Here is a 12,762-nt window from a genome sequence, read left to right as displayed (position 1 = left end):
ATCGTGTGCTGATGCTGCCCTGGCTGTACCTGTCCTCTGAAAATTGGAAAGCTTGCACTTTTCCTCTCTATGAAGAGGGGTGTTTGAACGCACTTGCATAAAATGCTCAGGCCAGTGAGAAGCTTGTGTTAGGTCCAGGGCAAAAACAAGTTGAAAGTCCTTCATCCAGAGACGTTGGTTTTGATCACAGCTTTCCAGCTTGACCAACTAGTATTCCTCCGGGTGCGTTCTTTTCTTCTGTCTGACTCAGTTTTTATGATCATTTCCTTTGAGAGCACCTTTATTCAGTTCAGGATGAACACTGTATAAAAACCTCTTGTGTGTGTTATTTAATATACCATAATGTTGCTACATCTATAACAACAATAGAGGCTTTGTATAGGTGCCGCAGAACAGCTGACTTGCCTCCTAGATCATTAATAAAATTATCACTCTGGGAAAAGGGGGAAGAATGCCATACCCATCCAGGATCTGAATTTCACAATGCCTGATCAAGAAACCCTATTTCAATCCCAGTTTCCAATCTTGACCAAACAGTGTGACCTTAGGCAATTACTTTTTTCACTGTGCCTCCTTTACCATGATCACCACATCTGAGAGCAATTTCAAATAAATCAGTTCAAGATACAACCTGTAGAAAAATCCGAAATACACTTTAATATGTAAAAGATCCTAGATCAGCTAATAAAGCTGCAGTCTGCGACCCATGCCTTAGGATAGAAGGTCCAGGCTAAGCTAAGAGTTGTTCTCTTCAGCCTCCAGACAAGTTGCTACACAGATGAGACCACGGGGAAACATGGGATGTGCACATCACTACCTCACTAACACTGTCCTATTGGTGCTGTTAACGAGGAAGAAGATGCTTTGGTGTTGGGCATGGTTCGTGGTTCCTAGGCCTTTGCACTCATGCTTCCCACACTTAGTTAGCTGCAGGTGCGGTTTGACAAGGTGTGCACAGTCAGTTTCGTAGCACAGACTACGATTAAAGTGACTCCCTGAAAATCATACTGCATGTGCTGAAAGCCTCACCAGTAGCATTTTGCAGGACCTCGTCAAGGAATAGGCCCTGGTAAAAATGTGCCCCGTCGCTTCTATCCCCCTAAACCATCTCCCTTCTGAGACTAGTGAACATGTTATTTGAAGCAGTGATTGTTTCACAATTTGAGTGGGATACCTATATTCCTGTGGAAGATGCTGGATCCAACAAGGATTATATTAGAGGATCTAAATATATTGATGGAAAAGAGAAGTAGGGCCCATTGCTCAGCCCTCCTATTTTTAATCATGTGGTAAGGAGACACCACTAAAACATTTTTAGCTCACCAACACACCATTTTAACATAGGTCTGATAGTTTAACAAAGGAGGAAAATAAATGTTGACATAAGAGACGTAATCACTCCCAAACTAGGGAACCCATTAGTAGGAGATTGTACAACCAGTGGAAGTAGTACTCTTGCATGCTTTCTAGTGCAAGATATGGAACACATTAAAAGAGCATACCACATAAGGTAGGTGAGTGTTCTTCATCCTGTATGAATACAGGAATGCACAGGAATTCCATGGGAGGTTTGGTTGTTTATTTCAGTAGGTTTGTACTTCAAATATTTTATGTCTGTTTGTGGAAATCATACATCAGTCCCTATAACACCTCTTACTCACTGTTTAACAAAACAAAAGCAAGCGGAGTACCACTTAATGAAAATTAACACAAAAGTTATACAGTCTGTGTCCAAGGTTGTTCTTCAAATCTTCCTTTATTTATTCTTAGTTAATTTAAACATATCAAGTTGAGTACAACAGCCTATAAGTGGTGCACCGTTTGGTTCTGTTTTGTTAAACATTTGTTAAGTCCAGCAGTGGACTGTACCATGACAGTGAGTGCGTACACCGTGTGCACACGGTATTTGGGTATTCTCCATTGCTTATTTTTAACAGGGGATAGCAGGTTAGGTGCTAGTTTCTTGTGGGGTTCCATTGTCAATGATTGTATAACTTTTTACTCACTATTTTAGTGTGTTAGATACCGCTGTTGCATCTGTCCTCTATTTGTGAGAGAATTGTGTGGTATTCCTTTTGTCTACAGCCACCTGTACTTCACTTATTTATTTGAGTTAGTGAATGTTGCGCTGCTGATGTCAATCTTATACATCTATTGTGTTATGAAGCTAGATATAAAACGTTCCACTACACAGAAGAACAAAGTATTCACATTGCCAATGCATGATGCGAGCAAGAGAGTGAACACTTAGGTTTTATGCATGAAACAAGCAGCTTTTAAATGGAGAGAGTGATTTGTAACATTTTAAAGCATAGCTAACTAGTGGCTCTCTGGCAGGTATAAAACCTCGAACTAATTCTGCCATTTTAGCCTACACTTTGAATGCTGGGATTCTGAGCCTATGATGTAACTGTTAAAAGTAAAACAAGCCCCACCATGCAACATGGTGTTGGTTGAAAAAACACAAAAATAGATTTTTGTACCCTATGTCACAATGCCGAACCACGGATTTGTGAAAAGGAAAATGTAATGTAGTTCCTGGCTTTCTGCCTTTTTAGGTCTCGCCTGGCATTGCAACGCAAAAGCGCTGTCGCCAGCGAGATCTATTGTGATTGTCTTGCCTCCAAAGTGGCACAGACCGGTGCACGAGCAGATTGTGGTCTGTGGACGCGCCACGCTTGCAAGACACGCTTGCATTTTGAACGCTCACGCACATGCACCAGCCGCCCCCAGCCACTGCATACATACTCGATCGCGCGCTTGTGAAACACGCTTGTTTTAAATATTTACGTCGGAGCCCACCGCGCTGATTTCACCTACAAGGTGGCGTTCTTCCCGCACACTGTTATGGTACACCTTTGATTCACGTTTACCATGCAGAGGTAGGATTCAGCCATTTTTAGATGCTTTGAAGGTTTAATAATATTAACCTCAGTTACATTTTGCATGCCACTATTTACGTTTGCGCCTGATCACTTTTCACAGACGCAGGAGTCACCTTTCCTGCTCTCTCGCCGAGTCTCGACTCGGTCCGTTTTTTGTATTTAGAGCCACTGGTGGTATTTCGTTCAGTTAGTAGTTGCACTGGGTCCCTGATATCTTCCGTCATTTTCTCACGTTTTCCGACCTCACCCCGGCATGTTAATTTCCGGTTTCTTTGTGGACTTGCATTGCACACTCCCTTCAATAACCCTAGTCTGTCTAACGTGTGATCCCTTTCCTGACGCTGCCACCTCAACTTCCCAATAGTTGCTGTTTCCTGCCGCCATCTTTGTTGTCCAGGGTCACCAGAGCCAGGTCCGGGGATAAAGAAGGGAGCAACGAATAGAGCGCCATTGACCGGTAACTCCAACGGGGCACTGACCATGGGCATAAACAGAGGACCACTCTGACAGAGGCCCAATACGCCGGTGTGGCGGCCATCAAAAATTGGGTTACTCTGTATTCAGTAAAATTGCAGGTCCGTCTGTCAGTTTTGTTGGAGAAGCAGGCATATATTTAAATGCAACTGTATAGAAAGTTTGCTGCTTAGAAAGACTGAACAATAAAATGTTTGCTCAGTCTTTCAGAGAGTAAAAGTCTGCCCTATGAGAAATCGCAGTTTCTTTAGGCTCGCGATGCAATGAACACGGTAGCTTCCCAATAGAAGATGGCCGCCGAAGAACAGACACCAATTAATGAAGTGTTCTCACGATGTTGTAAAAGGTAATCGGTTTTGAAATTGCTGCAGTTTTATCGGCTGTGGTTGCTACTGTAGGAGTGAGGAAGAAAATACCACCTCTATACAAAATATTTTTTTGCCATTTTTCTTCAAGGAAAACGAAGAGCACCATATAGGGTCTGTTCTATGATTTTTTGGGACCCAAGATTGGCTGAAACGGAATATGTGAGCATGTACTGATGGGGCTCTGGTGAAGTGGGCGCTGTGGTGATGAGGTCGCCTCTAGTCTGGTAGGCTCATGTGAACTGAGGTGGGATCTGACATTGGGATGGGACCTCTGGTGAGAATGGCTCCGTATTGGTGATCAGTAGTGGGGTGAGGTAGGGGCTCTGCAGAGATCGGCTGTGCTATCGTGATCTCTGGTGGTGTGAGACAGGCTTTCATATGTGGGCTCTGCTGTTGTGATCTCTTGCTGGGTGAAGTGGGCTCTCATATGGTGATTGACACTGGTGATCTCTGGTGCGTTGCATGCGGTAGGTTTTTGTGCAGTGGGTTTTGGGGTGGAAAAGGGAGCTTTGTAATTATGCGGTGCGCTCTAGGAAAGTGGTTTTGTGGCCTGTGTGTGGCGAGAGCGGTCAGTTCTGCAGAAGGTGATGTGGTGCGCCTTATTGGCTGTGGTTAGTTTGTAATCACGACACCTATCTCACACCGCCAGAGATCACAACAGCAGAGTTCACCTCACCCTATCAGTACCCACCTCACGCTATTAGTGCCCACCTCACCCTGCTCATTGGCTCCTATTGTATGGTAGGACGACTCTTTTGATGCTAAACAATGCTTTTTGACTGCACACTAGTATTTTGTAAATAGTGAGAAACTTGTGCTGCCTTATTTATTAAAACGTATTGGGCTGCCTGCCATTGCAATCAGGGATAAAGAGACAGAGGAGTGAGTGACAAAGAGAGAGAGAGAGAGAATATGTGAGTGTGAAAGTGTGTGAGACAGCTTTATGGGGGATGGTGGTGGTTAGCACCAACAGTTTATAAATTGAATGAATGAATGAATGAAAAATAATTTGTATTGCGCAAAACAATAACCCGAAGGCATCAAGGCGCCTAGCCAAAGGTCAAGAGGGACCAAGAGAGGAAACATTAGAGTCTCAGACGTAGGCTTGCTTAAAGAGAAAGGTCTTTAAGGTAGTGCGAAAAATCTGTAGAGATGGAAGGGATCTAAGATCCAGGGGAAGTTCATTCCACCATTTAGGAGCCAGAGTGGAAAAGGCTCTGCCACCCCACCTGGCTTTCCGTACACGGGGAACTGCAAGGAGCAGTTTCCCAGAGGAGCGCAGGTTTCTAGGGGGAACATAGTGGGAGATGATGGAACCAATTCCCGTGTCGCTCTTCTTGGCGATGGCTCTATAGGTCATACACAAGACCTTGAACCGAATACGCTGTTCTATCGGCAGCCAGTGCAGAGTTTTCCTGGCTGCAGTGGCTGAAGAACGTCTAGGGATATCCAGGACAAATCTGGCTACGGCGTTTTGGACCACCTGCAATCGCTGCAGCTGTCCTTTATTGAGTCCTGCATACAGCGCATTGCAATAGTCCAAACGCGAGCCGATGAGAGCGACCGCTATTTGTTTTCTTGCCTGTAGGGAAAGAAATTTCCTGACCCTACGGAGAGTATGAATCAGGCCCCAGCAAGTGGAGACAGTTCTGCTCACCTGGCTGCCTAAGTCAAGGGCAGGGTCTACTATCACCCCGAGGTTTTTAGCGGAGGATGTAGGGGAGGGACAGGTACCAAGGGAGTCAGGCCACCAGTTGGCTGACCAGATGTTTTCTTTTCCCCCAAACACCATCACCTCCGTTTTCTCCCCATTCAGTTTCAGAGAATTCAGAACCATCCATTTACCGACCGCCTCCATGCAGGATCTGAATTTGGAGGCGATTAGTTCATCTGAATGGGGTAGAGAAACGAGGATTTGAGTGTCGTCGGCGTACGAGACTACCTCCATCCCGAAAGATCTTATGAGTTTGGCCAGTGGGGTAACATAGATATTAAAAAGGGTCGGACTAAGGGCCGACCCCTGAGGAACCCCACATAGCACAGGACGGGATGGAGATAGAAACTCCCCAAGCTTGACTCTTTGTTCCCTACCTGTAAGAAAGGAGGTCAGGAGATCCAGAGCTGCGTTCTTAACCCCCACCTCCCTCAGCCGAGATGTAAGTACCGAGGGGGAGAGGGTATCGAACGCCGCCGTTAGGTCTAGCAGGACCAGGAGAGATGTCTGGCCCTCATCTACTGATGTACGGATCTTATCAAGTACGATGGTGAGGGCAGACTCAGTGCTAAATTCTTTCCTGAATCCATGCTGAGAGAAGTCTAAGCATCCAGAGCTTTCGACAAAGGCAGCGAGATGTTTGTTGAGATGAGTCTCAAGCATCTTAGCAGGAGCGGGGAGCAGGGAGATCGGCCGGAAGTTTTTTAAAACCCCCGGATCCAGGGACGCCTTTTTCAGCAGGGGTTTCACTACCGCCTTCTTCCACTCTGCAGGGAAGATACCATCTCTAATGGCAAGATTCATTATCTCCACCAAAGGAGGTAGGAGGGTCTCCCTACACTGTTTAATGATCTTCAGAGGACAGGAATGCAAAGGTGATCCGGACTTAGTCTTAGCTAACAAGAGCTCGAGATCTTGTACAGTCAAAGAGGGAAAGGTGTCTAGAGTGCAGGGAGTGGAGATTTCGGTGATGGTTAGACTCATCTCCACACCAGATGTAGATGCACTGAGGACAGCTCTTTGTTCCTCCAGGGCTGAATAAATGTCCTGGATTTTAGAATGAAAGAAGGAGGCGATCTTCTCACAAAGATCCTGCGAAGGAATAACAGGGTCAGGCACTTGCAGTCTGACCAGGGAGTCAACAGTTTTAAAAAGTTCCTTCGGGGAGGAAAGCGAGGAGGTCACTGTGACGAAATATTGTTGTTTAGCCTGCAAGATTTCCGCCTTGTACTTTTTAACCAGAAGTCGATGCGCATCCTTGTTTTTGAAATCCCAACTGGCATGCCATAGTCTCTCCATTCTCCTCACTTCTTGCCTAAGGAGCCTAAGGGCGTTGGAGAACCAGGGGGCAGAAGGTCTCTTTCTAGCACGGCGTCGGGATTGTTCTGGAGCCAGTTGGTTCAAGGCCTCAGTCGTGACCTGTTCAAAATGGGCGACTGCAGTCTGAACGCTACATGGATCAGTGATGGCAAGGTTTGCGGCCCAGGGCACAAAGGAATTGCTGTTGACATTCCTAAAATTCCTCGTAGTCTCTATTGTGTTAAATTAAAAACAAACTTTGAAAGTGGGCCTTTCTTTAAAGCCCTTGTGTTTCAAAGGAAAGAAAATGGTTTCTTTCTCAACAATATGTGCAACAACCCTTATGTTCATTCAAGTCGGTGATGCTTTCACGCTTTACTGCAAAAAGCATGGTATGTGGACTCCTATTTCCTGGGAGTGATTTCTTTTCCCAGATGATGTGTTTCTGCAGTTTTGTTTTTCATTTAACATATGAATCTTGTATAGCACATACTGCAAACTGAGCCGGCTTTAGGTTTCGGAGTGAGTTCCAGAGGTGGCTGAGTGGTAATGATAGCATGCCTGAGAGCTCTGTAGTTTAGGATTAGGGAAGGCAGTACAAGTCTCTATTAACGAATGTCACTGTGCCATAAAGATTCTCAATAGTGCCCATTCAATCCTTGGCCTCTTTGCAGAGCATACAGAGTTATTGTCAGGTGTGCCTATTGTAATTACTTTTCTATGGGAAACTTTGTGAAGGAATTGAACAACTTTTAAAATATGGAAAGTGCCATGGGAACATTTGTCTAACTCTCCCTAGCCGCCCCCTGCGCCATCCCCCACACACACACACTCACACTGTGTGGGAAGCTGGCCTGCTGGTTTTGCCTGCTGGCTGCAATCTGGCTTTGACACTCTCTATACAGCGGTGAGTGGTGCCAGTGGGGAGAAGTGGGAAATGACCTTTAGAAGGAAGCGGGCATTGCGAACTGGGAGGGAATTAGTTGCAGCCGCCTAACAAACATTTTGGGCAACTGTATTTTTTTTATTTTATACAAATTAAGCCCAGTTTGGTGATGTGGGTTCTGATAGGGTCGAGTCGGGACCTGGTTTGGGGTGCTGTGCTCTGTTATCACAAGGTGGGCACTGTCCTTTTGGGGAGCACAGTGGAGTGTAGGCTGGGGTCCCCTGCTTTCTCTCAGAGTTGATTGACTCGAGGACGCTGGCCCGTAATCTGACGTGATGCAGCCTGGCTCTGTGTGTGTGTGGCTCTGTGTGTGTGTGGTTCTGTCTGTGTGTGTGTGGTTCTGTCTGTGTGTATGGTTCTGTCTGTGTGTGTGTGGTTCTGTCTGTGTGTGTGTGGTTCTGTCTGTGTGTGTGGTTCTGTCTGTGTGTGTGGTTCTGTCTGTGTGTATGGCTCTCTCTGTGTGTGGGGTTCTGTCTGTGTGTATGTGGTTCTGTCTGTGTGTGTGTGTGGCTCTGTCTGTGTGTGTGGCTCTGTGTGTGTGTGGGTGCATGTGGCTCTGTGTGTTGCTCTCTTTTTGTGTGTGTGGGTGCAAATGCAATAGGTCTCGGATTTGCGAGAGATTAAGCTATTGGCATTGTAAATGACAATGCCATTTATTTATCTGTTTTCAAAACCAACACATAAATAAAAATGTTGTCATTTATAATGCCAATAGCTCTAACTTTTGCAAAGGCGAGACAGTTGCATTGTAAATGCTTGTGAAATATTATTTTCTTATAGGCAAACGCGGGTTAACGGCAAGTGGGTGAAAAGGCAGTGCTCCCTATTGAGATGCAAATTCCAGCATCTCACTGCTAATGCGCCAACATTAACTTGCCCTGGAATACAAAATCAGCTATTTACCAGAACAATGTGTGAAGCAGCACTTACACCAGTCTGGAGACACAGAGAAAGGACAACTGTCATACCCTCTTTCCAAGCACAACCTTGGCCTTGAAATTGATGCAATTGAGGTAGCGCGTTTACAACAGCAATTTGAAGCGTCCAGTGTTGAAGAAGTGCAATACAAGCTACAGGTGCAGCCCTGTGAGGGTCGCCAGTGCATCCATGCAAGAGAGCATTTAGCCAGGATGTCCTGGAGACACGAGATTAGTAGTAAAGGAAACAGAAACCTTCTAAAGGTCACTTACCTGAAGATTTTTTTAGCGTGTTTTCGATGTAGATTTCTGTATCAGAGGACCCTATAATGCAAATGACATGTGCCCCAAAGCTCTCTGTTTTACAGAAGTGGAAGCCCAAGCATACGCGGCCCTTCTGTAATACCATTGTGCCCCAGGGGTGCTCAAAGCGGGTGCATACGCCAGTTGTACCCTCGGGGCACAATGTATAGTACAGGCCCAAGTATTCCCCACTGCCCCGGCTTTTCTACGGTTTATACATTGGGATATGATCAAACGCAGATTTCAAATCTACGAAACACAGATATAATGAAATATGAGTCTCCAACGCTTTGTCAATAATGAGGGAGAGTGACAGGAAGTTAGCATATGTTCTGGAACCACAAAAATGGGCTTGAATTATGGGACTAATTGTTGCTAGTGTATATGTAAACGGTTTGGAATAATGCACCTAGTATGGGAGCAGGCATTTGATGATTGAAGGCCCTAACAAGCCCAGACAGTAATTTTCCCCTGTCTTTTTCTGTCCTTTGCTTTTTGATACAGTTTATATATTTTACTAGCATTTGTAGTTCACTAATGAACTTTGAAATCATGATGTATCCCTTTGTTTGTTACACCTATGGTACCTTACCTTAGCTTAGTGAAGTATTCAGGTAACGAAGAAGAACTCTGCACGTCGTTAGGTGATTAAGGTAATTTATTTGGTAAGCCGAGATAGGAAAGAGAAGAGCCCATTCCAACCGCTGCACAGGAATGCCAGGAATACCGAGACACCGGATTCCAAGTTCCAGTGCATGCGGCGAGGCGAGCACGAGAATAAGCACGAGGATACAACACATCCTCCTTTCTAGAAAAGAAAAAGAAAATATAACAACATAAAATTCATACAAGCAATACAATGAATATAGTAACTTAACAGCTTCATGAGATAAAATCATTTTCCAACATCGTAGTCTTTGAACCAAACGGGAGGTTTCCTTAGACGGGGAGTACACACATTGCGGGAGGAGGAGGAGATGGGAACAGGTAGGTGCGGATGAGAGGTAGAAGGAAGGTGACATACATTGGAAGAATGAGAGGTTCCAGACTGGTTGGGAGAAAAGGAACCACTAAGGAGAGACGGAACTTTGACAACCTTGGAGAGGCTCCAAACATTACCGTCTGACAATTCCACATGCCTACCTACTCTAACAACAAGCAAAGGGTCGGAGAAATGCGACACACCAGATTTAATAAAACCAGACTTTCTCACACGCACCCAATCTCCAACTTTGCATGGATTGCTGGAATTGGCGCAAGCCACAGGAGCATTGCGTTTCCTGAATTTACCATCAACAAGATCCCTCATCCAGGGCTGGCTCATGTTACACACACCCTTTCTCCCCCGCATTTTCTCAAAAGGAGACAAATCACCATCGGACTTTGGAGTATTCCTATAACTCCACAAGAGTTTCCTAACAGCATCGTAGCAATTCTCACCGTTGCACACAGCAAGTTGTAGGCCTTCTTTGAGCACCCTAATCCATCTCTCTACCATGCCGTTGCCTTGAGGATAATACACAGAAGAGCGTTTGTGCAAAATACCATGGTTGCAACAAAAGGACTTCATCTCCGCAGAGGTGAACTGTGTGCCATTATCAGAAAGAATACAGAATATGAACACCGGCGTGCACGAATACTGAGATGCGCCCCGGTCCACGCTGCGTGAGGAACTGAAAGAAGCCAGCGGCTGCCATTTGCTGACCTGCCGCCCCATTTACACTCACTTGAAGTCGAACATAACCTCCTGCCTCACAGCCCTCATATAGAGAGCGTCCCACTGTGATGGCCCCCTGACTACCCGCGCACAACGCATTTCTACTTGGATTAACGTCCCACATGTTAAAGACTACGTGCAGACATTTGTCCGTGACACTGACACAACTTTGAATACACACAGATTCTCTGGTCCTGATGAGAATCGGACAAAGGGTCCGATTCGAAACGCGTCGACCTTGTGTACCTTCTTTGTTAGGTCCATGGTTAGAAAGAATTGTACATATTTATCCTGTCGTATAACTGTTTTGATATTAAGTATCTTGAATAACAGTCTTTAGTTGTTTTCTGAATTGCTTCTTACTTTGTCTTTTGACCTTTTTTCACTCTCTTGTTTGTCTTATCCCACATGCACAGTGTTCGTCATGGTTTGGAAGGAATGTGAGTATGAATGTGGAATGACTGATGTCTGAAACATTTGAGGAATTTTTGTTCACTGCACGGTTTGTGTGTCCTATTCCGTAATTTATTTCCCTCATTTTGTGTCTTTTATATATATACAAAAAAAGTATTTTGTGACTTCTGGTTGTGTTATCAAAAAACATTTTCTATCGAAAAGAAATAAATATATTTGATATGTTTCAACAGTCGACTAACAATTGAATCTTTGTTAGTTTGGATCCCAATTGGCTTGGCCTTTTCGTAAAATCAGATACAGTATTGGCACCCTCCTTGTTTATTCTAGTATTGGACTCTGCTTTACTGTAGATGAGTCAAAGCCCTTGTTTGTTGTTCTATATATTTGGAATGCAGCTTATCTTACACTCCAGCTATTTGAAGCAATTCATGTTGCTATTTTGCATTTTTACTTTTTGTTTATTTTTAGGAGAGGGTGGCACTAGCATTCGTACGATATTCTCTTCGAGGCCATTAAAAATATTTTGATTTCTTAAAGATGTCAGTTTGATTTCTGCTTGTTAGCTTCATGTGAGATACATCTATGGCATCTTGTTTTTTTTTTTTTAGATGGATTTGAACAAAACTGAAGAGATGATTTCGGAACTTGAGAGCCTCCACAATCAGCCCTATATTTGGGACCTGCTTCTCTCTCTGCCTTTGTTGGCCGGAAATATCCGAAAAGACGGATTTTTAAACACGGGGTTCCAAGGGTTGAGCCAGTTGCTTCAGGCAATACAAAAGTAAGATGTTAATACTAGATGCATGTATGCATCAACCTTTTAAATGTTTTTTTCACAAAAATTGAGAGTTTCACGTGAACCAGTTACCTCGTGCCATTGCTGTTTCTATTAAAGAGGAAATTGGTTCAACTAGTTTTAAAATATTTGTCTGAATTCATGATTTGTTTGGCACTTACCTGCATTTGGACTTTTGAAATTAAATGCTGTATTGTTAAGTTATATTTAGATACGTAGTCTACTCAGCCATCTCAGTGTCTGGCTTTACCATGTGGAAAGTCAAATGTTACACTTTACTCAGCAAACACGTCGCCACATAAATTGTTCTTTCCAACAGCAAAAGTGTCAATGGCATAATGCAAAATGATACCCCTGCTGCAATGTTTTTAGGTCTGGACTTTGAAACGGCTTAGCCGAATTGCCAGACTATTTTCATTAAACATACACAATATACATTCAAAGGGACACTTGCCAGTGAGCTTCATCCATTGGTCTATTAAATTGTTAATCACATGTTGCTTCCACCCACTGCAGCATGCATACAGCATGCAGGTCACAATGGGACAGTCCACTTTTCCATTGTCTTACATCCCTTTGAATGACTGCACAAAGTTTGCCACATTCATCACATCCGCTTAAAAATAGTTCCTTTCTCTTCAGTGACAAAAGTGGTTCAAAGTCTGCTGTTTTCAAATTTCAATTTTAACTTTAAATGGCTGCTATTTTTTTCCCTTCAATTCGGGTATACAGTTAGATGGTGATTAATTGTCCTTCTCTTTTATTAAAGTTGCTGTTATAAAGCCTATAAGTGGCATTATAACATTGTAGCTGCCTGACACTGGAATCCTTGATTACGTGGTGATTTTTTTGTTGTGTCCTTCACAAATAATAAAAATAAAATTAACGGCGCAACTGAAAGACTTGCTATTTAGAAAAAAATCAAT

General features: G+C 44.0%; 1 protein-coding gene across 1 annotated transcript in view; it reads left to right on the top strand.

The window, feature by feature from the left end:
- Positions 1–11,672: 11,672 nt before the first annotated feature.
- Positions 11,673–12,762, top strand: part of ABCA13 (ATP binding cassette subfamily A member 13) — a 2,590,787-nt gene continuing 2,589,697 nt past the window's right edge. The window contains exon 1 of the mRNA XM_086964984.1: positions 11,673–11,821. Coding sequence (XP_086821110.1) covers positions 11,673–11,821 — 149 coding nt within the window. The remainder of the gene's footprint in view (positions 11,822–12,762) is intronic.

The sequence above is a fragment of the Lissotriton vulgaris genome, chromosome 4_1 (genome assembly GCF_964263255.1).
Source record: "Lissotriton vulgaris chromosome 4_1, aLisVul1.2, whole genome shotgun sequence".
NCBI classification, from domain to species: domain Eukaryota; kingdom Metazoa; phylum Chordata; class Amphibia; order Caudata; family Salamandridae; genus Lissotriton; species Lissotriton vulgaris.
The sequence above is the reverse complement of the archived record's forward strand: the minus strand, read 5'-3'. Positions and strand labels throughout refer to the sequence as shown.